We start from the raw sequence: 27070 nt of genomic DNA on the forward strand, positions 1-27070 counted from the left end.
AACACTAGGGTTTGAGACAAATTCGAATTTTAATCTCATTGCAATTCTACAAGTTTATGTTTATCAAAAACTCCTTTTTGATAATTATCCATATATATATTAATTACTATATTTATTATCTTCCAAAAATAATAAATTAAGGAAAACACTTATCCTTAAATTTCGAATTAATATATATATTTATTAATATATATATATATTACGAATTATATATATATAATCACTTAATCACATTGGGCTTGTACAACCCATAACTGTTTTGGGCCTGTTTTTAGTGTGCGACCCTGTAGGTTCATATAACGTTGGCAGTAGGCTCGAAATCCCTATTTCAGCCCACAAGTCATAAGTGGCCTCTAGCAAGACATTATGACTACTCAAGTTATATGAATATCGATAATCCGATTTAACCATTTACAATAATATTTTAATCCCTTTGTCTCTCGATATCCAGATTGAATATAAGGCATAGTTATGTCATCCTTATAACATTCAATCATTAGTTTATTGACTCTAAGTAGACTGAAAATGATAACTTCTTATCAATTAGCATGGCCATGCATTTTCTTCAGTCTATCTTCTTCAAGGGGCCCATAGATATCTTACTCAAATAAATGAGGGACAAATTCCTTCTCAGTCACTCACATTTCTCATATAGTTACTTTCATATCCAATGACAATCTATTCCATTATCCTGTTAAAGATAATGTAAGACTGTATCAAAATATCACTACTAGAAATCAGCTTATTAGCGACCGCAATTAGCGACGGAACCTAGTTCCGTCGCTAAACTGATGAATTACCGACGGCCTTGGCGACGGATAGTAAATCCGTCGCCAATTCTCCAAAACACCATGGCGGGAGCTGACCCGCCAATTTTGCAGACTGAAATTAGCGACGGATTGTACTATCCGTCGCTAAACTTCCAATAATATTTGGCGGGAGCAAACCCGCCAAATTTACATGCTGAAATTAGCGACGGATTACAAAAATCCGTCGCCAATTTCATGGTGCTGTTGAAACGCATCGTTTTAGGGATGTATTTAGCGACGGATTGTAATCCGTCGCTAAATATAACCCTTGAAACGATGCGTTTCATTTTTACTGATATTAGCGACGGATTTTAATCCGTCGCTAATATCAGTAAAATAAAACGCAGCGAGCCCTTTCTCCTCCCTTACTTTTCTTTTCCCCTAATTTTTTCTTTTCTCTACTTCCCGCCGCCGGTCACCTTCTTCCACCATCCAATCCTCCTTCGCCGCCGCCGGTCACCTATCGCTGCCGCCATCCAATCCTCCTTCGTCGCCGCTGTTCTTATTTCTCCGCCTCCTTATCCGTGCCGTTGTTGCCGCCGCCCGTCGAGTTCAGACCAGCCTTTGCTGCCGCCGCCGTCCACTTTCTTCCACCTGCCGTTGCCGGTCCAGGTATGTATTCTTCTATTTTTTTGTTTGTTTTACTATAAAACATTAGGTTATTTTTATCCATCACATTTGTTTCTAATTTCCAGCCTCCCACCGTCGCCACCGCTGCCGCCACCGTCGCCACCGCTGCCGCTGCCGTCTTCAGTTCCGCTGCCGGTCCAGGTATGATTAACATTAGGTTAAGTTTTATTTTAATTAATATTAATTATTTTAGTTTAGTAATTAGTTAACTTAGATTAATTAGATTAAGGTTAATTTTATATTAGATTAGGTTATTTAGTTAATTTAATTTATCATTAGTTAGTACATTAAGATTAATTTTATACCTAATTAGTAAATTTAGGTTATTTTATATTAATTATGTCAATTTGGGTTATTTGATTAGGTTAATTAAATAGTTTAATTTTAAGTTGATTACATTATATATAAATGATTAGGTTAATTAAATTATAAATGATTAGGTTAATTAAATTGTTTAATTTTAATTTGATTAAATTTTGAATGATTATGTTAATTAAATTTTTGTATTATAGGTTAAATAAAAAATATTTTAGGTTAAATATTTTATTAGATTAATTGTATTGTTTAATTTTGTTAAATTAAGTTAGTTAATTTGTAATGTTAGGCAACCTATAATTTTAATTTATGTTAATTATGTTAATTAAATGAAATTAGCGTAATTTATTAACCGTATGCTTTATTGGAAAAACATTGAGATGAAATAAGTTGTTGGTTATGTTGGAATATGTATTGTTTACTTGCAGGCTTTCCCTGAAAAATGGGTGATGCTCACTTTTAGGGGAAATGCTGCCGGTTTTTTTTAAATATTAAAAACTAATGAAAAACTTAAACCGTAGGATTTTGGCGCTGATAGCCGTATAGACTGTTTTCGCACTAAACCGACCGTTCTCATAAGTCCTCTAATTTGCGGTTCTGCTCTTCAACAAGTAAGTGTTATTGCATTTTTATATTTCAATTTAATTAATTAGTTCGAGTAAATTGAATAACTGTTAAATTTAATTAACAAAGATTTTATTCCCACCGAATAAAATCTTACCTAGCCGTAGAAACCCGTCCCGTGTGTTCAAGAGATTGAACGACACGGGATTGTACGTGTGTACAGTTCGTAAAACTGCTGTCGTCTGCGTAATTTGATCACGAAAAAACATATATGTATGGATATGGTATAAAACTATTTGGTAGTTTTCTGGCGTATGTTCTCCGGGTGGCTATTTAATATAGGCTGTGTAACGCTTATTCCTTACGGAATATATAATTAGCGTTACACACCCTATATTATATAATGCACCTGGGGAACGACGCCGGAAGGCTGCCGAATATTTTTTCCGTATTCATGCATATATCGTGATCGAATTATGGTGCGCCAGTTTTGCGAATGGGATAGGACCCTACCCTTTTAGCAGTCAATTACATTGACTTTGCTACATTGAGCTTATGAACCAGTACCTAATTGTACGTCCTCCAGAAATGAATTCAGACCGCAGTTGGATGTATACGAGACATGACAGAGGCTTCCTGCCGCCTGATTTTTTCCCTAATCTTGAAGAGTTCGTGAATTTTGCTGTACAACATCCCGAGTGTATGAGTGGGGAAGAGATAAAATGCCCATGTTCTAGGACAAAATGTAGAAATACAAATTTTCGAGATGTCGAAGTTGTGAAACTACATGTCTTGCAGTCTGGGTTTGTTCCAGATTACTATGTCTGGATTCACCACGGTGAGGTGAATGTCCCTCCTGTAGTTCAGCAGCCGGCTAATGAATACGATTACTATAATGAGGGAGGGGGAGATTTAAACTATGGCCAGAGAATGGTTATTGATGCTGCTGGTCCCGAAGTTTTTGAGGAAGAGACCCCGAATGACGAAGCTCGGAAGTTTTTTGATATGATGAGTGCGGCAGAAGAAGAAATATGGCCCGGAAATAGCAAACACTCACCCCTGTCCGCATCTGTTGAAATTTTGGATATTAAGTGTCGACATCAGGGGTCGATATCTTTGATTGATGACACCTGCCGTTTATTACAAGAACTGCTTCCAGAGAACAACAAAATGCCGAAAAATTTTGCTAATATCAAGAAGCTGGTGAAAGGTCTCGGGTTGCCGATCGAGGTTATTGATTGCTGTTTCCACAACTGTATGATTTACTGGGGGGCGGACGAGGATTTAACCCACTGTAAAGTTTGCACATTTCCTCGGTGGAAACCTGTAACGAAAAGCAATTCGGCCAAAAGAAGGGCTAACGTTCCGTACAAAAAAATGTTTTATTTCCCTTTAACTCCGAGGCTGCAAAGATTGTACGCTTCCAACAAATTGATGAAATAGCTATATAGAAATCCATGATGATTTCAAGTTCAAAGGATTATACTAATAGAACTGTAATGAGAATTACTTATGACAGTGATCTATGTAGTATTCTCACAGTGGGTCATCCAGTGCCTTATTTCTCAAATAGCACCTATGATTTGACTTAATATCTCATATACATGATTAGTAAAACATAATCATCAGTCAACATCATACTAGTCTCAATGTTCTATTAAGACTAGGGATAGATGGTATATAGTTCTTTTATTAAACCTAAGGGTTCTACTATCAAGTCACATACTCGATGACCTTAGAAAGAATTAACCATTCAAGTATTTTAATCATTAATATAAAATGATAAAAACTGCCAATCAATAAATAATAAAATGATAAAGTCAAAACATCATGATTGACCTAGTGCATATCACTAACACAATTAACTAACTAATGTAAAATTTTAAACTGTTTAAGTGATATTTTTAAAATTTAATTGTTCAAAAATATTTCATCTCTCCGTTTTTTATTTATATTTCAAATTAGAGGTTTCTTACTTTAAAAAATTCAAGTATATTCTTTATATTTGACATATAATTTAAATAGACCCTTAACACATTAAAAATTGAAATTATATATATAATTTGAATGACATATTTATATATTTTCAAGAGAAAAAAATTCAATTTAAAAAAATGGAAACCAAAATTGAAAATTCAAAGATCGAGCAAAATTAACATTTTTAAACGTTTGTGATTTAAATAAATAGTTAAAAAATGTGGTATTTTTAAATGATTAAATATATTTTTAATGACTTTTTTTTTAAAAAAATTGATATAATTCGTAAACACAAATAATAAGATATTTCGTAATTATCGCAACAACTTTTAGCCACCTAATCATCACTGGGGCGAAATGATACTGATGATTATAGTCAAATGATTATTTATTCAATTTTATTGTTAAACTGAAAAAAAAAATAGACTATAACAAAGTTTATGAAAAGAATAGATATCAAAATATGAAAAAAAGAAACAAGTCAATGTATATAAGATAGTTGGATGATCATGGCACGCCGCAATAATGAAAATACGAAGTAAGTTCAATGATTGTTACTATCATTAACCATTAAATTAGAGGATGGTATTGTTTATATTACTTAAACTTATGTAGGAAAAAAAAATAGAAGGAAGAGTGTTAGGTTTCGTCAAAAAAAAAACTTTAGGTTATCAATTCTTTATTTTCTTTAGAAAAATTAAATTCCTTATCATTAAATTCCATGTGATAATGCATACATAATAATGTTTTGAGAAGGACTTCTTTTGGGAATGAACCGAAAATTATGTACCTAAATATTGTTACAGAAAGCCAAGGTCTTCATTATTCAAATTAATACTCCACTTTCATTTTTTTTAATTAATCTTATTATTATTATTTTTTGGATAAATGATGATTTATAAAGCACTACCACAAGGAGTGGAAGGCAAAAGATTCCAAAACGGAATCAAAGAGGCATAACAAAATTATCCATACATCTAAAAACGTCATTATCCGAATAAGGGATGGCGGATGAAAAGCTGAAAAAAATTGCACCGCCTTACAAATACATGAATAAGCTAGCATTTCATGAGAAATCTCTACGTCATTGAAGACCCGATTGTTGCGAGCTTTCCACAAGTCCCAGATTCCCATAAACCAAATCATCCTCCAAAGTTCTTTGTGAGAAGAGTGGCAAAATGAATTCCAAAGCTCAAAGAAGATATCGATCTTCGGAGGAGAGACCCAAACAATATTGCACTTTTCCAAGATAGAATTCCAGAACTTCCAAGCATAAGTACATTGACAAAGAATGTGAATAGGAGTTTCTGTGTTGTTGCAAACCGAGCAACCAATCTCATCATACCTGAGAATACGTCTCGAGACTAGGGTAGCATTACAGAAAATCCTATCTCTGATAACTAACCAGCAAAAGAATTTGATTCTTGGTGGGATATTCCATCTCCAAAAGCCAAAAGAAGTAAGACGACTCTGAACAAAAGCTGAGAATGGCTGACTGTTCTGCTGAAGGAGAAGAGAGACGTCCCTCGGTCTGAAACTTTTGCCATGCCAAAGAACTTCATCAGAGTTTGAGGATAGAGGAAGCAACTGGTCGGTTTCTTGAAGAATAGAGCAGAGTTGGTCTTGTTCGCCACATCTCAGTCTTCTTCTCCATAAGAAAACAGAGGCCTGATCAGGTATTTCAGAACCCGAACTGAAACCTGACAACATATCATAAACTGAAGCTGATTTATTCATGGATAATGAGAAAAGCTGACTGAATCTAACCTCAAGAGCTGAATCTCCCAACCAAATATCACTCCAGAATCTCACTGATTTACCATTGCCCAGAATAACCGAAATATGCTGTTTAAAAAGCATCCACAGCTGATTGTTTAAAATGCATGTCTTGTGAATTGCTTTCCGAAGGTGAGACAAGTTTCGGACGTTGCAAGTCTCTAAATCGTGCCAGGAAGATATAGAACAACTCGTAGTAATCACAAAAAACCAGAGCGAAGTGTTATCAGATCGAAGTTTCCACAACCATTTGCAAAGAAGATTTTGATTTTGAACTTTGAATGGAATCAAATTAAGACCACCTTTATCATAGGGAAGACAAACATTATCCCATGAAACCTTGCAAATACTGTTACTTTCTACGTTACCACTCCAAAGGAAGCGTTTCACATATCTATCAAGCACTGAAATAATTGCCTGAGGAATAGAAAAAGAGCCCATGTAATAAACCGGGAGACTGTTCAGGACTGATCTGATAAGAATAAGTCTTCCTGCAGGGGAGAGTAAATTACCCTTCCAGAGAGCAAGCTGATCCGTAAAATTTGAGACCACCGGCTGCCATAAATTAGCACGGATCGGTTTGGTAGAAAGAGGTAGACCGAGATAGGTGATGGGAAAACTTGCTATCGGGCAGCTCAGAATATTAGAAGCCGCAGACAGAGAATCATCATCTGCATTGACCCCTAAAATAGAACTTTTTTGATAATTAATAGCCAAGCCGGACACCAATTCGAAGCAACGAAGGATCCGAAGTAGATTTTTAATCATATCCAAGTCTTGAGGAATGAAAAGCAACGTGTCATCTGCAAATTGAAGAATAGATATAGGTTCAGAATAACCATCTATTCTAATCCCCTCCAAAAGATGATCAGTAACAGCTTTACTAATCAAAGCTTTCAAACCTTCGACTGCGAGAACGAATAACATTGGTGAAAGAGGGCCCCCCTGTCTAACCCCTTTTCCCATAGTAAAATTCTTGGATGGACTTCCATTGACAAGAACCGATAGCTGCGAAGAATCAAAAAAAGTTGAAATCCAATTTCTCCAAGTTTCATTAAAACCCATTCTATTCAACATTTTCAGAATGAAAGCCCAAGAAATACAATCAAAAGCTTTTCGAAAGTCGAGCTTAATAACAAAAAGTTTCTCTTTGCGTCTAGAGGCAATGTGCAGAATCTCTGAGGCAATCATATGGCAATCGTGAATATTTCGACCCTTGATAAAGCCAAATTGATTTTCTGAGATAATATCAGGAAGAATAGCAGATAAACGATTTGCCAAAACCTTAGAAAGAAGTTTAAAAACTCCATTAATCAAGCTAATAGGTCTGAAGTCCGAGAGGTTAATGGCACCTTTGATTTTAGGAATCAAGACAAGAAAGGCAGTATTAATACCTGGAGGGAATTTACCCGTAGAGTGGAAGGTAGCAAAGAGATTCAGGAAATCATGCTTCATAATAGGCCATGCTTTCTTGTAGAAGAAATAATTAAAACCATCAGGACCCGGAGCCTTATTGTCATCGCAACTCATAAGCGTATTCAAAATCTCATCCTCATTGAAGAAACTAGTTAAAGCCGAAGACTGGGATGCAGAAATCTGCTTTACCTCTAAAGACTCTAACGAAAAAGGAACCTCCACATTACTCTTGTAAAGCCTCTGAAAGAAAAGAGCAACCTGCTGTTTTATATCATTTGGCAATGAATACAGGCTGCCATCAACTGAAATTTCTGTCATAAGGTTTGTTCTAGAATGAACAGATGCTATAGAATGAAAAAATTTTGTATTTCTGTCCCCTAGCAAATTCCATTTCACTCTCGATTTTTGGTGCCACAAAGATTCAAGTTGTTTAGAATAACGGAAGCTGTCAGATTGAAGAGAAGATAAAATTTCTTTTTCTGTATCTGAAAGATCTTGGAATTCCGAGGAAGCTTCCAAAGAGTGAATCGCTTGAAGTGTTGAATCTAGTTTATGGTTGAGGTTACCAAAAACATTAAAGTTCCAATCCTTGATACAGGCTCTTAGCGAACGAAGTTTGCTTACGAAGTCCAGCTGATCTGTGACTGAAAACCAAGATTCTGAAACAAACGAATTGAAGTCTTTATGCTCCCACCAAGCATTAATAGACTTAAAAGGTTTGGGACCCCAATCTGTAACCACCTGAGAGCGAAAAAGCAACGGAATATGATCTGAAAAGTTTCTTGGAAGCGCAGAGAGGAAGCTATTCGGCCAAGCTGAAATAATACCATCTGTAACGAAGCATCTATCCAATTTAGATTTGGAAATAGAATTTACCCACGTAAAAAATCTACCTTGAAGTGGAGATTCGATGAGGTTAGAGTCATTAATAAAATCTGAGAAGAGACGCATTGAAGAAGAAAAGGAGTTGCAGTGTAAACGATCTGAAGGCTTCAGAATCTCGTTAAAATCTCCAATGAGAATGCAAGTTCTGTCCCCCGAAAATTCAGACCTTAAAAGATTCCATAGAACAGCTCTCTCACTAGAACAACAGCTAGCATAAACACATATGATTCTAAAAGGAACTGAATTCCACACACAGTCTAGAGAAATCCAGTTTTTAGACATTGAATTCAAGACAGGAGAGAGCAAGTTTTTGTTCCATATACAAACAATGCCTCCAGAAGCACCCGAGGACGGAGAAAAGCAGTAGTCAAAATCCAGAGATGGCCAAAGACGACAAACAAGAAAATCATCAATAGTATCTTTTTTTGATTCAATGAGACAAAGAAGAGATAAAGAATTATTCCTCACCAGAGAGCGGATAATGCGTTGTTTTCTAGAGAAGGATAAACCTCCGCGGCAATTCCATGAGATACAGTTAAAAGAACTTGACATAAAACTGAATTAAACCTTGATTGAGAATTAAAAAAAACTCAAGCTGATATCTCCTGTTCCTTGAAGAATCTGTCATACAAAAAAGATGTGATTTTAGATTTCTGAGAAGATGGAAAAAGCCCCATGTTGACTCCTATATTCCATGTTTTTTCTAACTCGTCTGATGTTCTTGTTCTCTCACGATCTTTCTCATAAACCTCCAGGAAATTGTTGTTTCATAGCTTGATATGGTCTGATCTCAGGGATGAAGAGTCAGCTGAAAAAGAAGAGTCTAGCGAGTTTAAACTTCCACGAGCAGCTAAGGATTTGTGTTTCCTACGTTGTGTAATACCCGGGTGATTTAAAGCAGGAAAGTCAATCTCAGCTGATTCATGAATTATAGAATCTGAAGGTACTAACTGTTGCAACTCTTGAGCCTTTGGAAAGAGAAATATTTGTAAGAAAAATTTATTCCACAACTTCAATTGAATTTTCCCAACACTATAAACCATACTTTATTAGTATCTTTTTAGAATTAAAATGTGTGCTAAATATGGTGTTTTTAATTTTAATCGGTGCTAGCAGACAGTTACAAACGTTAAAATATTAAAAAGGGAATTTAAATTAAATATTATATTATATTAAATTAAAATTAAAGTTTAAATTCATTAATATATATATGTACCAAGCATTATAACATTCTTCTCATGTTTTTTTTGAATCGTTGCATAATCATCTTATCGGCGATGCTTACAATATATTTTTTCAAATATAAGTTACCAAACAACAATTTAAGTGTACTTCATTAGTTAAAGTTAAAGTATTTAGCCTCTATTAGTAGTACATTGTTATATTAAGCTAGACATGAGTATATGGGCGATACATATGACTTCGAATAATAAAGGAACTTTAATATAAATTTTGTTTATTCATAAAAAAGAATATTAACTTTATTTGACATGTCATTTATGACGGAACCAGAATAACGTGAGAGGTCTAAGATTTATTAATTTTATTTTATAATTCTTTTCCTTCATTTTTTATAGAATACCATACATTAAATTCTAAATTGCATATATTTTTTGCTATCTATTTTTCATATTATGATATTTTTTATAATTGAACTGTACCATATTTAAAAAAATCGGACTGGCTTCGTCATTGATATAGGAACAGAGTCGATAATTATATAAACATCATTTAGTGCATGAAAATTTAGTTAATTAAATAACATTATTTTAAAAAATAATTCATAAAAACAAACCATTATTTTAATAATATTATTGCAAAAGTATTTATTTTATTCCATGCATGCTAAGTTGCTAACTACAAATTCAGTGGCGATTTAATCTGACAAAACTACTTAAAGTGTCCCACAAACCAACTGTTTATCAGTAAATAAATTCTCTGTTTAGTGCCTGCATGACAACTCAAATGCTTCCAAAATAAAATTCTATAGACAGAAAAGGATGGCTTTGATTCATAGCAGGATTGAAAATTATGGTTAACTTGGTGTCTTCAGAACACACACAAAACACAAAATTGAATTCATAAACTTCTCAAATTCTGGTACCATGTTTCAGGCAAATTTTGTTTCTAGAGGCAGCATGTGCATTAATATATTTGGGTTTCACATTTATGTTGACTTTTTTTTTTCACAGGTAGAACTACACTAAGTTAAGTGTCGTGTTAGCGGGAGTTTGCGGAATTATTCATTCTTTTTTTCACATATATGTCGACTTTACTATCACATTAATGTTTTACTTTTTTTTATTATTTTATTGACGGAACTCAAAATTTCAGTTGTATTTAGGTTGATTCTCAATTCTTTTTCAGAAAATTGATTTTTTTATTTATTGAACCGTTTACATATTATAAAATATTACAAAACTAGTTTTCATTTCATATATGTTAAAAACATTCAGAAAAAAAGGAACAAAAAATTATTTTACCTCTCAACTTGTCACAAAGTATCAAAAAAGTCCAAAGTTGAAAAATCATATCATTTATATCATGTACTTGTCAAAACCAACTCGAAAATTTCCCATATGCTATCGTGACACCTTCATTGAAAAGTGGTTTCCTAATTAATCATAATTTATTCTAATTAATCATAATTGAATACTAACTAAACATAATTAAACTCTAATTAACTAGGGGTCTTTTTGAACCTTTTAAAAAAAAATTAATATATCCTTCTTGTCGGAGAAAAAGAGTTGCTGCTCCTGTCTGTTCTTCCTCAAGAACAGACCCACAGGATTTGTTCTTGAGAAGAACAGGCCCACGGGGTTTGTAAAACAGACCCACCCCGTTTGTTCTTGAGAAAGAACAGACCCACAAGTCTTTTCTACTCCTCAAGGAGGAGCTGCTCCTTCTTAATAGAGCAACAGTTCCTCTTTTCAGGCTAAAGATTGATTCTTTTTTTAAAAAAAAAATTACTTTTTGCAAAAAATATAAATTATGGGTTAATTTGATGTAAACTTTTAAATTAAAAAGAGTCAATATTTTAAAAAATTATTATGTATTAATTTAAAATGTTAAAAAATAGGAATATTTTAAATTTTTTCCATTAAAAACCACCATCAAAATCGGAGAGGGTGTCTCACTCTCTTAGGTGAGAGTAGGGAGGAAGGTTTTGAGTCCGTTTTGACAAGTTAAGAATATTTTTTATACTGATGTTCTACTTGTAACTTGTTTGATACTTCGTGCCAAGTTGAGGAGGTAAAATGATCTTTTGTTCAAAAAATAAAAAAAAAAGGTACAAATTGATCTCTATGGTCGGAATCCAGAAATATTTAGGCCGCTCTGGTGGATTGAGTCTCACTTAGTACAAAAATGACCTCATTATTAACTCCGATTGTTTCTTTAATGTAAAAAGTACATATATGTCCTTGTGGTAAAAAAAAGAGAACATTTAACCCCTCGTAGTATAAAACGAGTACAACTTTTAAAAAAAATTAAGAGAATTATTTTAATTGACTATGATTATTATAAAATTGTTCTAAATTAATGATTTTCTTTTTAGTTTAATAAAAGTTGCTTACTGACGTTGTCAAAAAATATTAGTTGGTTACTGACATTATCAAATTTTAAAATTCGTGTTATAATTGCAAATTAGGGTAAAGTTTGTGATTTACTTTTCAATTAATCCTAATTACAAAAAGGGATATAACTTAATGATCTTTTTGTAATTCGCGAAAAGTTCAGTGACTTTTTTATAATAAAATTGAACTGAATCCGCCGCAGTGGCCTTCCGTTATAATAAAAGATATAATTTAGTGAATTTTTAACGTTTCAGTAACTATCAATAAATCCAGTGATCCAGAATATTTAATATCTCTAAAACCCTTTTATATAAGAAGGGTTAGTTAAAGAAAACTAAAATGTAAGGGAAAAATTATTTATATTTTAGAATTTATAAAGGTAACAGTCATTCGGTTGTAAACTTATAAAAATAACAGTAATTAACTCTATTTTGTATTGGCAAAATATATTTTTCAAATAATAACTATAGATTATTTGCCAATATTAAAATATTTATAAATCTGGTCTAGCATTTATATGAATTGTGCCAATTATGTCAACCTATCAATCAAAGAATCTTAACTAATAAAATAAAATACAATTTAACTTCTTAATTCATTTTTGTAATAAATCCAAATAATAATTTCTCAGGAAAAGTCAACGTAATTTTAAAAAATTATTTTTATTATCCATCTCTAATTTATACATCAGCAAGTGACACCATTTTTATAATTTATTAAAATTATTGAATTAAGGATTATAGTAAAAATAAGATAAGAGATTAAACTGTATTTTCTCTGATTTATAATATTTATCGCATTTTGGTCCATAATATTTGTCATATTAGAGTTTCAAAAAAACATTAATTGCTATTTTTTTAAAATTATCCCCAATAATGAATAAATTAATAAGATTAAAAAAATTAGTTAAACATAAAATTAGTGGTAATGAATATGAATAATTTAGTAAAAATATATATAAATTAAGATATTTTATTAATTTTTTAATCTATGTAAAATGATTAAATGCGATAACTATTATAAACTGAAAGATGTATTTATTTTTATCAATAAAATTATAAAACTAAAAAAAAGGAATGTATCTAGCACGACTCATACAAACACCAGCAAATATTAATAAAATTTAATACTCTCTCGTCTTACAAAAGATAGGCCAAAATCAATTTACATTGGAATTAAAAAAAGTTAAGTTAGTTTTTGTTCTTCCGTCTCATTTAAAAAGAGACTTATCCGATTTTTATATGTTTCATTTAAAAGGCCATATTCTATTTTTTGTGCCAATTTATATTAAAACTCCATTCTCATCCTTTAAATTATTTCAATATGCATAGAATACAATTTAATTTACAATATATGTATTCTATTATTAAGTGAGATTACACTAACTAATAAGCGAAGACATGATAAAATAATATGGTGTTTTTTTTAATATTGGTGTAAAACTCACTCATCCATTTTTAAACGTAATGGAGGGAATAATTAACTTCTCATCATTTTCTTAATTTAACTATCTAGATATTTTAAAGGCTAATAAGCTGAAAAATTATCGACGTTTATTTTTTTTTAATAACAAACATACAAAAAGTGTAAAATTGATGAAATTAAAACGTAGGTGCTATTGAAAAATAATAATTAAAGGTCGGTAATTTTTTAGTCTATTAGCCCATTTTAAATAGTTTTAATTACATACTTCAAAAACATCAATTGTTTTTTTGATATTATAAATAAATTTTGTAAAATTAACTTTTTTTTTATAATTGGAAAGAGAGGATCGCTTGTTGGAGAAATTGAACTCACGACTTTAGATGTTTGCTGCCCATTTTTTTTATTGGGAAGAGAGGATCGCTTGTTGGAGAAATTGAACTCACGATCTTAGAAGTTTGATGCCCATCACTTATACCATTTAATTTTTTATTGAAAAAAGTGATAATTAATTATTAAGAAAATATAAAATAAGTGTTTGAATTAATGAAAGATAAAATTGGTATTTTAACTTGATTGACCAAATAAAAATAAAAATTTGGCTTATATTTTAGGACGCTCAAAATAGAAATTTTACATATATATATGAGACGGAAAGACTATAAAATATTAGTTTTTACGAGAAAGTTGTTTTTTTTATTTTGACTTTTAACCAGAATTAGTAGAAAAAAAACACTTGACATGACAAACATGTTTTAATTTTAAAATTTATTGGTCATAATCTGCCAAATTAGACTAACTATGATTAAAATGAAATATTTATATTCTTTTATATTTGATTTAAAAATGACTTAATTGATAATTAGCTAAAATTACTATAATTTTGTCAAAATGTGACATTAAATGTAACTTTGCAAAGGATTTATCAAATAACATGTAAAGATTTGAATTTTTAGTAAAATATATAACAGATAATTTAATCATAGAAATTTAATTGCATTGAACAAACCAAAGGAGCTACATACGCTTGAATTTATCTCCTAGCCAAGGTCAAAATTAGATGTTTTTGTGAAAAAAAAAAAAAAAGATAACTACATGGTTGGGTGGTGCCAAAATAAACCCATGTGCATTTCTAAAATACAACACGTAAAAATAGTTCCTAAAATTTCCAAAATTCTTACATCTTATAAACTGAATTCATGACAACAATAATTATAATCTAAATTTGAAGATAAACAAGAAATGTATAGATGTAACTTAGGGTTCAAGACAAGACAAAATCACATGATCTCTTATTATAAAGTCAATTGCTTCTCAAACATAAATTGACCTCTAATTATTTAATTAAATTTAACTTAATCCTACTTTTCTACTCTACTAACTAACCCTTTATTTAGGTAATTACCACTTACAGATTTCTTATTTAACCTTCCAATGACAATTTATAGAAATTCTATTGATGACCATCTATCTCAGCTAGCCATGTGACTTTAACGGCATGTTCTTAAAGGGCTAGAAATCAAAATTTCATGCATTTTGAGTTGATTCAAGTATAAGAAATCAGACTTCTACTATTATAATATTATTCGTCATAATTCCGTCATAAACGTTTTACAATTCTATTAAAAATTCATGATATTTTAAGTTAGTCCCATCAAAATTTGACTATTTTTCGAATAACTACACGTGTATTGCAACATTTTAAATGTGAGCTATCAATTTTGTATATTTGAAAAATTAAACAATTATCCAATCAAAAAATAACAGTATAAACGCTGAAACAATGATATGGTTATATTTATTTTGGCGGTTGCATCAATATTTTCTTATAAGCAAATTATCAATGCTTTAAATGATATATATAAAAAAAATTAATAGTTTGTATTTTAAATTATCAAAATTAAAGGTACATGTTAAAATTACAAATATATAAAAAATTATAATTTATTTTATAATTAATCATGTTATTCTTTGTTGTGCATAGAGAACAAATATTGTCATGGCATGTGTTTAAGAAATCTGTATGAAGTGATGTAAAGATTTTTCATTTTTTTCTTTTCATTGGACATTCAAGATTTGAGATATCCAGCCCACAATTATGCATGGACTACCCATTATATGTTATGCTTGAGCCTATAATTGGGCCGTTGTGTGAACAATAAAGTTGTTCTATCAATTACTCGTTAAGGTATTGGGAAAACGTAAGGGAATATTTCAGAAAAATTCAAAAAACAAAAAACAAATATATATATATATATATACTTTCACAAAAAATCATATTTAGTATTCAAAAATATATAACATGTTTTCACTTTTTACGTATCGTATCATAAATATATCATAAATGTATTAATAATGTATATAAAAAAATATTTTTTATAGTAAAACATATATGTAAAATGTGTAATTTTTTTTACTTTCAAATGAAATTAAATAATTTTAATTTAATACATATTTTTAAAAATTAAGTAATTTTTTAAAAATAATTTTATAGTTATTCTAGAATGTAATGTGCATATGATGCTCCACATAGAAGATTGGTTCTTCAAAATATTATGTTAGAGCTCGCGTAGATTTTCTACGCTACCACATAAGCTCCACTACTTATTAATTAAAGAAATTCATGATTAATAGAGATATCGACTTAACTAATTAATAATTTCATCAATAACTTAAATTTTTATGTTGATTGATGATAGTTAGCATGCATGGACTAAAACATAAAAAAAAAAAACAGAATGATGTTAACTATCCAAACAGTACATTAATAATAAAAAAAACAGATATATTATAATCTTCTAACTTATTTTAATATGATGTTCAGTTCATAAACTAAAAAAAATAAAATTTTGAAAAATTATCTATCAAATTTTATGAATTTTTATGTATTTTTATGAAATAATTTTATTATTACACACAATTTTATGAAATACTTTTATAAATATGAATTAATTTAACATAATAATAACAAAAGATGTTGCATTGTATCATTATTATTCTTAATTGATTGTTTATTTTTTATTTTTTTGAATATAATTTAAATATAATTGTTAAGATTTGTAAAATGAATAAATCTGATTTTCAAAATTATTATTAGATAATATTTTATGAATTTGATTATATTTATGGATAAATAAAATTATTTTTCTAAAAAAAGTAAGAGGAAATGATGAAACTTGTTTGGTTGAAAATTAAAAACTACAAATATCTAACTAAAGAAAAAGTATTACTTAGGGAGAATGATGTTCCATATAAAGGACATGTTCAAAGTAACCATATAGATAGGATACCAACTCTTTTCCACCAATATGTAATATGTTGCAACGGTTGCCATACTCATCATCATTCTCATCATTATACCCCTTTAAATATTTAAGGGATTTTGTGAAAAATATTCAATTTCTCTAGAATAATACTAAAAATACGCGCTAACTCATTTATTTGGAATTAACATTTTTTAATCTAACCTAATTGTTTTACCACGTGATTGTCTTAAGATTTTATAGCTAACACGTATTTACTAATTCTTATCTAATCTTATTTTTTTGTAATGGCCTTTTTGTCTTTATCTCTCCAACTTGCTTCTTCACCATCTTTAAGAAACAAATATACTCTAACAAACCAGAGCAAGAAGATGTCTGATAATTTGATTTCTGTTTCTCATAAAAAATGATAATTTATTTCAATTTACTCCTCTATTTAATATCAGATTTGTTGTTTCTGCCGCCATTATCGCTGATAAAACATATAACATCTCTAGTTTTGTTTCTTTAGTAACAATAATTCTAGCCTCTAGTTGTGGATTTTTCTAATTTTTTTTTGAGAAAAACTCATTTTTTTATATGCTCTAATCATATATAGCCCCCAGCATCAAAATGAGTGTAATACCCCCAAATATTTAATTAGCTAATTGGACCACGTGTCTAGATTTGAGACGCAGGGGTGGCAATATCAGAAGAGTTTCCGAGAAATTAAAATAAATACAAATCTAAGTAGGTCGGTCTCGAGAAAGTAATTATGCGGAATTTAATATTATATTTCAATTCTAAAGTTGGAATTGGAATTAAAAGGAAAAATGTCAAGAAAAGTTCCAAAATAAAGTTTAGGGACTAAAATGGTAATTTAGCCACTACTTTTCAAAAATGAAAATTTTAGGTTTTGACGGGAAAATATTAATATCGGGATTCGTACTATTTATTGGATATAAATAATACGTACAAGTTATGATTAAAGAATTAATTGATTTAGTTATGGACTAAATCGAATAAAATAAAAGTTTAAAAGATATTTTGTAATAAAGGAAGAAAAGAAGGACCAAAATAAACCTTTAACCATGATATATATAATCATTTCATTTGAAAGAAGAAGAGATTAGAGGAAGGAAGAGAGTCCAGAGAGTTCCATTTCATCGTTCTCGATCGTTTCGCCGCCGTTTATCCGTTCGATGTCCGATTCAAGCGATTTTCGCGGCGATTTTTTCAGAATTGAAGGCTCTATCAATCCTAAGCTTAAAATCAAGTAAAACTTTCGAAATTTATGGTAAAAATTGGATTATGTGGGCTATTTGCGAGTTATATAATGTTTATGTTAAATTTGACATTTGGATCATTTTAAGTGTTTTTGGAGAAGTCTTTAAAAAATTTGAAAAACAAAATTATAAAAATAAAAAAAAGTTTTTGTTTTAATGGTGGAAGCGTTGTTAGCATGACGGAATGGGCCAAAACCCCGGAAATTGAAGGAGGGGGAGTTTGATTCAGTCATTATGGGTATTAGGAAATCATAAAAAAAAAGCGTATATTGAGTTGTGAGATTTGAAGAAAATGATGTAATTTTTTATGGTAATTTAGTGAAGAAGATGAAGTGAAATAAAAGGAAAAAATATACTTAGGGTCTTTAAATTTTACAAATATTAATTTATAGGATTAAAAGTAAAAATATCAAGGTATTTTTCTTTTCACATTCTCATTAACGGGGAGTGAGTTTCACTTGCTAACTTCTGTCCATGTAAGAGTGTGAAAATTAAGATTTTGACAAGTAAAAGGATTCAGACGTGACAAATTTTGGGATAGGAACCTTTCGAACAAAACAGGTAAAGTACAGGGGCCCCTATATAGATTTTGCCAATACATATGATTTTGGTTTAAAAAGTCCAAATTAGTGTGATTAGTGTTATATACATTCGTGTTTTTTAGCATTTTTCAAAAAAAAAATTACTCACCACGTGTTGTATCAAAACTAACATTTTTGCTGCAAACAAATAGCTGACCACGTAATTGTGGTATTATTGTTCAAAATCACATTGTACATCTAATTTCCTCAATATTTAATGCTTTCGTGGACATTTCAAAGTACAAAAAGTAGTTGTCTTGTCTAGTATAAAGAATAAAATAAATTATTTTTCTAATACAATCATTTTACATTCCCCATCATCCAATGTCTACTGGATAGTTTTAAAATGTACGAATGATCAATTCACTCCCTCTAAATTACCAAAAATAATAATTAAATGAGTCATTTTTAATTAAAAAAATAGATAAACTAGTTTGTAATTTTCTATTAAAAAGTCGCTCTCCCACTCTCACCCACATATATATATATATATATATATATATATATATGTGTGTGTGTGTGTGTGTGTGTGTGTGTATGACACTCTCTAATTCAAAATGAAAAAAAATTTCAAAGAATTCTTGATAATTTTAAATTGATTTTTGATAATTTTAAATTAATTTTTGATAATTTTAAGTTTCAATTATATCATTATAATTTTAAAGATTTAATAACCATTTTATTTTTAAATAAAAATTCAGGGACCTTTTTCCCTTTTTCTTTTATCGTTTCTTCTTCTTAGATGCTTCCAACATCTTACGGCACAAGACCCGCCGCCATCCTTTTTTCTACCACCGCAGTCCAACATTCTCTTTCGCTGCCGGTCTAGCTTTCCTCCTCTCGATATCCTCTCCGTCCAAAATCCTCTCGTTCTCAGACAAGAACACGAATATGTTCTCGCCCGGCCACATATGTCCTCAGACGAGAACAAAAGGTATGTTCTCGTCTGAGAACAGACCATCTACTGTTCTCAGATTTGAGAACAGAGAGACTATTCTAGTCTGAAAATAGTGTCTGGCGGTGGCTGGGGTGTCCGTCGGTGGATTAAGGTGGCCGAGGGGTTTTTAAGTTTAACTATTTAATTAATTTGAGTTATTTATCGTTTATTAGAATTTTAATTATATTTAATTAGTATTAAATTAGAATTAATTAAAATTAAAATTTATAATTAGTTAATTCTACAATTTTTTGTGTTAGAGAAGCTTTTTTATTCCGAAAATGCAAGTTGCGGGCTTTTTTAATACGGAAACATAAATTGCAGGTTAGTTTGATTCAAAACCGTCAAAATTGACTCATTTGATATTTTCTACCAAGTTGAGGGGTGAATTGATCATTTGTTCATATTAAAATATAATAAAAAATAAAAGGTCTAATAGTGTTCAAAAATTAAAATTAAAATTTTGGAAAGTTTAACACAATTCTTTCTTAATTTGATAATTTGTTTGAAATATATTTTATATTTTTTTACAAAATTGTACCTAAAATAGTAAATGTGTAATTTAAAAAAAAAATAGAAGAGAACGAAAGTTGTCGAGTGGCGTATTATCACACGATTTGGATAAATCAATTTCAAAAAATATTAAATCAATTTACGAATTAGCTGAACTGGAATTTACAACTTTAGAAAGTTTGATATTTTTTTTTAAAATAAAATAAATTAGATTTTTAATACTATTAAAGCCTCCCCAATGGTACTGTTATAATAAAGAGTACTTTTAGTAATATTTTAAATACAAAGAGTATAATTTTTGATTCTAGTATAATAGACTTTTTGATTTATAACTCTTTATTTTCTTTAGGCTAATTAAATGAACTAAAAATCACCAATTTTTATGTGTTTTTGGTATTTAACATAATATTTTAATTTGGTAAAAAAGTACATGAATTTTCAAAATGTTGCAATTAAAGACACCAACACTTTTTTGGATGTAAAATGATAATATTTTTCAAAGGAAGCACACATATAGTCTTAATTGCAAAAATTTAGAAAATTCATGTTAAATATGCCAAAATTAAAAGATTATATTAAATATCAAAAAATACGTAAAGTTGGTAATTTTTTGTGCATTCAAGGGTTTTCTTTATTACTATTAATATTTTAATTAATTTATTTACTTGATTTTACTGTTTTAAAATGTTATATTTTCAAAAGAAAAAGTAGCTAAAATATTTTAAAATCTAAACTTTTATTGATAAGATATAAAACGAAAAGTGAATTTGACTCTCGATACGTGAAGATCCGAACTCATTTTCTATTTTAAATTTAAATTATAAAAAAATTATTCAACCTTTAATTTATTGTTAATTTAAATTAATAAAAATAAAAATTTTAAAGAGTATATTGTGGACAATAGTGTAAATGAGTCGAGTCAAGTCGAATATTGAGAAAATTGAAATGGACTTTTGTTTTTTGAGGCGAGTTTTGAATATTTCCTGAACTTGTCAAAAGCTCACGAGTGTAACGAGTTTAATCGAGTCTCATTTTTCTTTAATTAATTTAAATGAAAAGTAAATTATTTAATAATTTAATAAAAAATTAAATACTATATTTCTTTATACATTTAAATAAATTTAAATTTTTAATACTATATTTAAATACTATATTTTTTTATACATTTAAATAAATTTAAATTTTTTATACTATATTTATTTATATACAAAAATATGATTAAATATTTAAAGTTTAAAATTAAAATAATAATATATCAAATTAACATATAAATATGTAAACGAGTTTACTCGAAATTTTTTTGAATCGTGTATCACTAAGATTGAGAGAAAGCGAGTCTAAAGAATTCTAGTTCGAGCATTTTATCGAGTTGAGTTTTGAGTAGTTCACGAGTAAGATTAACTCGGTTATTTCCAAAAAAAAAAAAGAATGACTCGGTTACACCTTTAATTGGGATACTCTTAGACCTAAAATTAAAATATAAGGAATATGAACATTTTCAACCTAAAAAAGGAAAGAGTGACTTGTGCTTCAAGCAAACAAATAATAGCCATAGCATATACACCGGAAAAGAAGAAAAGGGTGACGGTTTTGGCGGCCTGGAGGAGTGGTTCTTTTCTGAATTTGTGCATATTAAAATAATAGAAAACTAGAACACCTTATGAAGCAACTTTGTACGTGCATTTGTCCAATTTATGTACATCAACATATTATATTATTATTAATCTTAGCAAGCAAAAAAAGCATCATATATGTCATCCATCTTTTGGTTACATTATAAAGTATGTATATTGATTGAATCTCACATTAGTAGGTAATATTTTGAAGTGGATGACCTCTATGCGGCTGCAATTTATACTATGCATGCTTGTTAAGTAATATCTACACCATTTTTGTTTCAATAAATTATACATGGATTTTGGCGCTAGACAAAAATATAAGGCATATTTGGAATAGATTTATAACTTTTAAAAGATTTAAGTAGGCTTTTTAAAAAAAATATTTGGGTTTGTTTATATATTAAAAAATATTTAGAAGAGATTCATATATTCACAGTATTCTTCTTAATAGTTAAAATAGTACCAAAGCCAAATATTTTTTAAAATATATTGGGTGAGACTAGTGCCAATGAATATCATTGTGTTATAGTTGAAGTCTCACCAAATAGTTTATATTATTAGATTATAAGTTATTGAAACAAAATAATTTTTGGGCTATAGTAAAATAAAAATAATAGTTTTATAATTAAATAATGCAATCAATTTCTAAATTTCGGGGGGAAATGCAAGTTTGTAAATGTTCATCAATTGTCAATTTGGAAAATATGGAACTTTAGCTAGTGATAAACCATTTACAATGTGAAAACCTGCAGCAATATTTTATCATAATGCACAAGTATTCTTCACATGGAAGCGCAGTGACAAAGCATACATCAATTAATGCAAGCTATCAAACTTTTACAAGCAAAGAGCTAGACTGCTAGTATTTGCATAAACTAATTAATTAAAACACTTAAAATTTAAAATGTGAAATGACCGATCCCAAATTTAAATTCAACTTTGCTTCTCTTTATTATTTATTATCATCGTCAATTTTTTTAATTAAATCATGCAGCCGCACTTTCAAAATTCTATAAATACCCTCGAATTCCCATTTCTACCACCACAAATTCATAACAAATAGCTAGCTTGATTGATCAATTAATTCAAGAAATGGCCAAAACAAATATTTATTCTTCACTTGCATTTCTGATCATTGTCTATGCCTCTTCTTTAGCAAGTGCATCCCAATATAATGTGTTGAGTTATGGGGCTAAATCTGATGGCAAAACTGACTCAACAAAACCCTTTATTTCTGCATGGACACAAGCTTGTGGCTCAAGTAAGCCAGCCACTGTTTATGTTCCATCAGGGAAATTTTATCTGAAAAATTTAGTATTTCAGGGTCCATGCAAGAACAATGCAATATTATTTCGTATCGATGGAATTCTTGTAGCTCCATCAGACTATAGAGTTATTGGTAATGCTGGCTACTGGATTTACTTCAAGTATGTGAATGGTGTTACTGTTTCTGGTGGAATTCTCGACGGACAAGGTTCCGGTTTATGGGCTTGCAAAGGCTCTGGCAAGAAATGCCCTATTGGTGCCACGGTGAGTGAAATGAAACTGTCAATATGTAATTCTTTTTAGTATTTCTTAGTGAAAAGTTGGATTTTAAAAATCAGGAACGCATCCGAACATTTCAAATAGATTGACACCTTCTTAGCGTTTGTATCACGCTTCTAAAAGTCCAAAAATATCATAAATAATATTGGTGATTATTTTACATCTAATTCTAACACTACACCAAATCTTGCCTATAGAGACGGTTTTAATTGCCTCTAGGGGCGGTTTTAACCGTCTCTATAAAAAGTAGAGACACTTTTTTCAACCGTCACATGTGCGTCGCCTTTTTAGCCGTAGCTATAAAATAGAGACGGTTTGAGCTACCGCCGGGGAAAGTTTTTACGTTGCGGCGGTTTCTAGGGGCGGTTATAACCGCCCCTACGAGCAAAAAAACTGTGGAAACGGCTTTACACATCTTGCTTTTTTTATTTATAGGGGCAGTTAAAACCGACCCTATGAGCAGATAAATTTTTATAAAAAACATTATTTAGAATATGAAAATTACTGAATATAATTAATTTATTTCAAAATCATAATCAGTATACAATGCTTAAAAGGTAAAATATCAATAATAAAAAGAATTATATAAACTTGCAATTTTAATGTCTATTTCCCACCCTCAATGAAACTTCTACTTAATTCATACCCTTAACTGTAATGTGTAAGTTGAAGTAGAAATTAATACAGTGTCTTGTCTAAATTTATAAAAAATAAACATGCTTCATATCTTGTAATCTTTGGTCCATAGTCTTCTCTGATTCTCCATTTATCCTTAGCAACATCATATCCTACATTTACGAAAAAATTAAATAAATTAATTATCTCTGAGAAACAACTACATAAAAAAACTCAAATATTATTTATAACAAAAGAGAATCAGTTGGAACAATATCTCCAAGTTGCATACTAACAATGTCACTAGGAACTAAAACCGCGACACCCTGCTCATTCCACCTTCCATCTCGAAGAACCTTTTAACAAGATTTAGCAAGTAAATCTATTAACAAATTTGAAATTTTTAAGTTCAGTTTTAAGTCAAATTTGGATGACATAAACACCAAAGTAGAGGCGCAATTTCCATAATAATTTAAAATATAGAACGCAGTCAGGATTCTCGAGTAAACCTTAGCTTTCGGAGCAAGACTAGCCATGAGAGCAGCAGCCGCGTAACCAGCATTGTTTTCCTCAATAAAACCAACAGTCGAGTAGATCAACAGCAAAGTAATAATTCCAACAAAATCCTGCCAATCTGGAGGCTTCCCCTGCAAATATAACAAAATTCTCAAATCAATCAAATGATACATTCAAAGAAATTAACATGACAACTTGATTTGCACCACATATAATATAAACTTGATCTCATGCACATAAGGAAACACTACCTTAAAAGAATATGAACTGCAAGTATCAAAACCTAAAAGAAAAATTGACTGAAATTGAAAATAAGCTTTAAAGAGAAATTTGAAACTAAGAAAGAGAAGAGAGGAAAATATGCCGTCAGTTAACTTACGTTAGCTGCATTGAATGCAAAGAGAGTTTCTGAACAGGGTGAGGAATCCGGCACACCACGACATGCTGAGGACCTACTTCCATATGCTGCTGCGGCGGCGGCGGCGGCGGAGCGGCGACTGTGACTGTAACTGCATCTTTGTCGGCGGCGGCGGCGACTACGACTGAACCTTCACTCTGTTTCATCAAAAATTTGAATTAATTAGATATCACAAACACACAAAATAATTTCCTCACTGGTGGTTGCAAAATCAAAAATCAATTATCAAAAACTTAAAACAGAAATTTGGCTTTGTAGAACAATCAGATAGATTAGGTTAAATCAGTTTTTCTAAGGAAATAGAAGAGGAGAAAAGAATTAGATCTGGAGAACGATCGGATAGATTAGGTAAAATCAGTTTCTAAGCGTATTTAATTAATGAATGTACCTGCGCAACTAATAACCATCCCAACAACCGTCGTCAGATTTACAAACACGCATTCTCAGAGACGCTTTATAAAACTGTCTCATCAATTTCGCTGCTAAAAGCTGTTTTTGGTGTAGTGTAAGGTGTGTTTGTGTGTGTATGCAGACTCTGGGGTTTTCCAACTCGAAAAATATAGCAATTAATGGATTGACTTCGCTAAATAGCCAAATGTTCCATATTGTCATCAATGGCTGCCACAATGTGAGAGTGCAAGAGGTAAGAGTTTCAGCCTCCGGTAATAGCCCTAACACCGACGGCATTCATGTACAACGATCAAGCGACGTAACAATCTTCAACTCGCGGATTGGAACCGGTGACGATTGTATCTCAATCGGTCCTGGCACCAGTAATTTGTGGATTGAGAATATAGCTTGTGGTCCTGGCCATGGAATCAGGTATGAAAATTGCACAGTTATTCTATATAATAAAATTAAAGTTTCAGTCTCAACAAGCAGTTTAAATTTTTAGATAAATTTTATATTGGATATAGTAATAGAGTCTATATATGGTCCTAATTAAATTTGTGTGGTTTGATGCAGCATTGGTAGTTTGGGATGGGGTCCTCAAGAGGAAGGTGTACAAAATGTGACAGTTAAATCAGTTACATTTTCTGGTACTCAGAATGGAGTAAGAATCAAGTCTTGGGGCAGACCTAGCAGTGGATTTGCAAGAAATATACTCTTCCAACATGCTGTCATGACCAATGTCCAAAACCCAATTGTCATTGATCAAAACTATTGTCCTAACAACAAAAATTGTCCTGGTCAGGTAGGCCTAAAAAACTTAAATTTTTAAATCTTTTTAAAATTGATTTAATTTGGAATTTGATTTCGAAAACTCGCACTTTTAGGGACATCTCTGATTCGTAATATAAAATTAATAATTTTTGATTCCTTATCTAAGAACCTTAATTTAATTTTGAATTGATTAATTATTTGATGTGACATGAATTGTTATGATTGATCAGATTTGACATTAACAATTTTCATTTGATTAATTAAATATTTAGACACAAGATAAAATATCTCTTTATTTATTCACGTTTGAAGTCCAATAGATATTCGCATGCAATAACATATTAGATATAATAAAATTACAGTTCGAGACTACTTTTCGTTTGATTGGTTATCTAACTCAATACTGAATCAAGAAATATTGCATTGATAAACAGGAATCTGGAGTTAAAATTAGTGATATAACATATCAAGATATCCATGGAACATCAGCAACAGAAGTAGCAGTAAAATTTGACTGCAGTAAAAAGAATCCGTGCACCGGAATCAAACTGGAGAATGTGAAATTAACCTACAAGAATCAGGCAGCTGATGCATCTTGTAACAATGCCGATGGAACAGAATCTGGTTTTGTACAACCTAGTAGTTGTCTTTAATTGGATTGGAATGCATACATTTATTTATGTATAAATAGGATCAAATTGAAAGAAAAGTTGATAATATGAGTAGATGATTATTTTGCCAAGTATTTGCTTGAGCCAGGGGCGCTTCTAGCACTTAATCATAGGAATGTTGCTTGGAGCCCGGCCTTGCAAGTGGTTAATTCTTTGCTATGGTGAATATAAGAGAATTAAATTATTAATCACTCTCTATTATGTAATAAGACCGATTATTGATTCATTAATAAATAAAATGAATTATATTTATATTTGTTATTTGGCTTAATACATCATTTGACCCCTAAACTATACCATTTTATTCTCTGCGACCTCTAAACCAATTTCGTATTCTTTTGGACCTCTTAACTCTTTTTTTTGTTCTATTTAACCCCTCATTCGGAATGTGCAGACCACGCGCGATGACGTGGACAAAATTACTGACATGGCTTTGCTGACATGAGGTTAAATAGAATAAAAAAAGTAGTTAATAGGTCCAATGGAACACTAAAATAGTTTAGAGGTCATAGAAAATAAAAAAGTAAGGTTAGAGGTCAAAAAATATATTAAGCCTAAATATTTTTTTTAATCTAAAATAAAAAATGATGTACT

At 30.4% G+C, this 27070-nt stretch overlaps 2 protein-coding genes across 3 annotated transcripts; one reads left to right on the forward strand and one right to left on the reverse strand.

Moving 5' to 3' along the window:
* The first annotated feature begins 22610 nt into the window (after window positions 1-22610).
* LOC126686293 (polygalacturonase-like) lies at window positions 22611-26682 on the forward strand. The gene is made up of 4 exons (XM_050380332.1): window positions 22611-23077; window positions 25174-25463; window positions 25608-25836; window positions 26240-26682. Exons 1-4 carry the CDS (start codon window positions 22640-22642, stop codon window positions 26456-26458), a joined length of 1176 nt encoding a protein of 391 aa, XP_050236289.1. The 5' UTR covers window positions 22611-22639; the 3' UTR covers window positions 26459-26682.
* On the reverse strand, window positions 23680-24475 carry LOC126686295 (ATPase 11, plasma membrane-type-like). 2 transcript variants are annotated; one of them, XM_050380333.2, is made up of 3 exons: window positions 24217-24475; window positions 24004-24063; window positions 23680-23880 (listed from the first exon to the last, which is right to left on the reverse strand). In XM_050380333.2, exons 1-3 carry the CDS (start codon window positions 24394-24396, stop codon window positions 23794-23796), a joined length of 327 nt encoding a protein of 108 aa, XP_050236290.1. In that variant the 5' UTR covers window positions 24397-24475; the 3' UTR covers window positions 23680-23793. The 2 variants fall into 2 exon arrangements, with proteins under 2 accessions (XP_050236290.1, XP_050236291.1); XM_050380334.2 differs by lacking the exon at window positions 24004-24063.
* Window positions 26683-27070: the final 388 nt, after the last annotated feature.

Source organism: Mercurialis annua, linkage group LG6 (assembly GCF_937616625.2).
Source record: "Mercurialis annua linkage group LG6, ddMerAnnu1.2, whole genome shotgun sequence".
Classification (NCBI taxonomy): domain Eukaryota; kingdom Viridiplantae; phylum Streptophyta; class Magnoliopsida; order Malpighiales; family Euphorbiaceae; genus Mercurialis; species Mercurialis annua.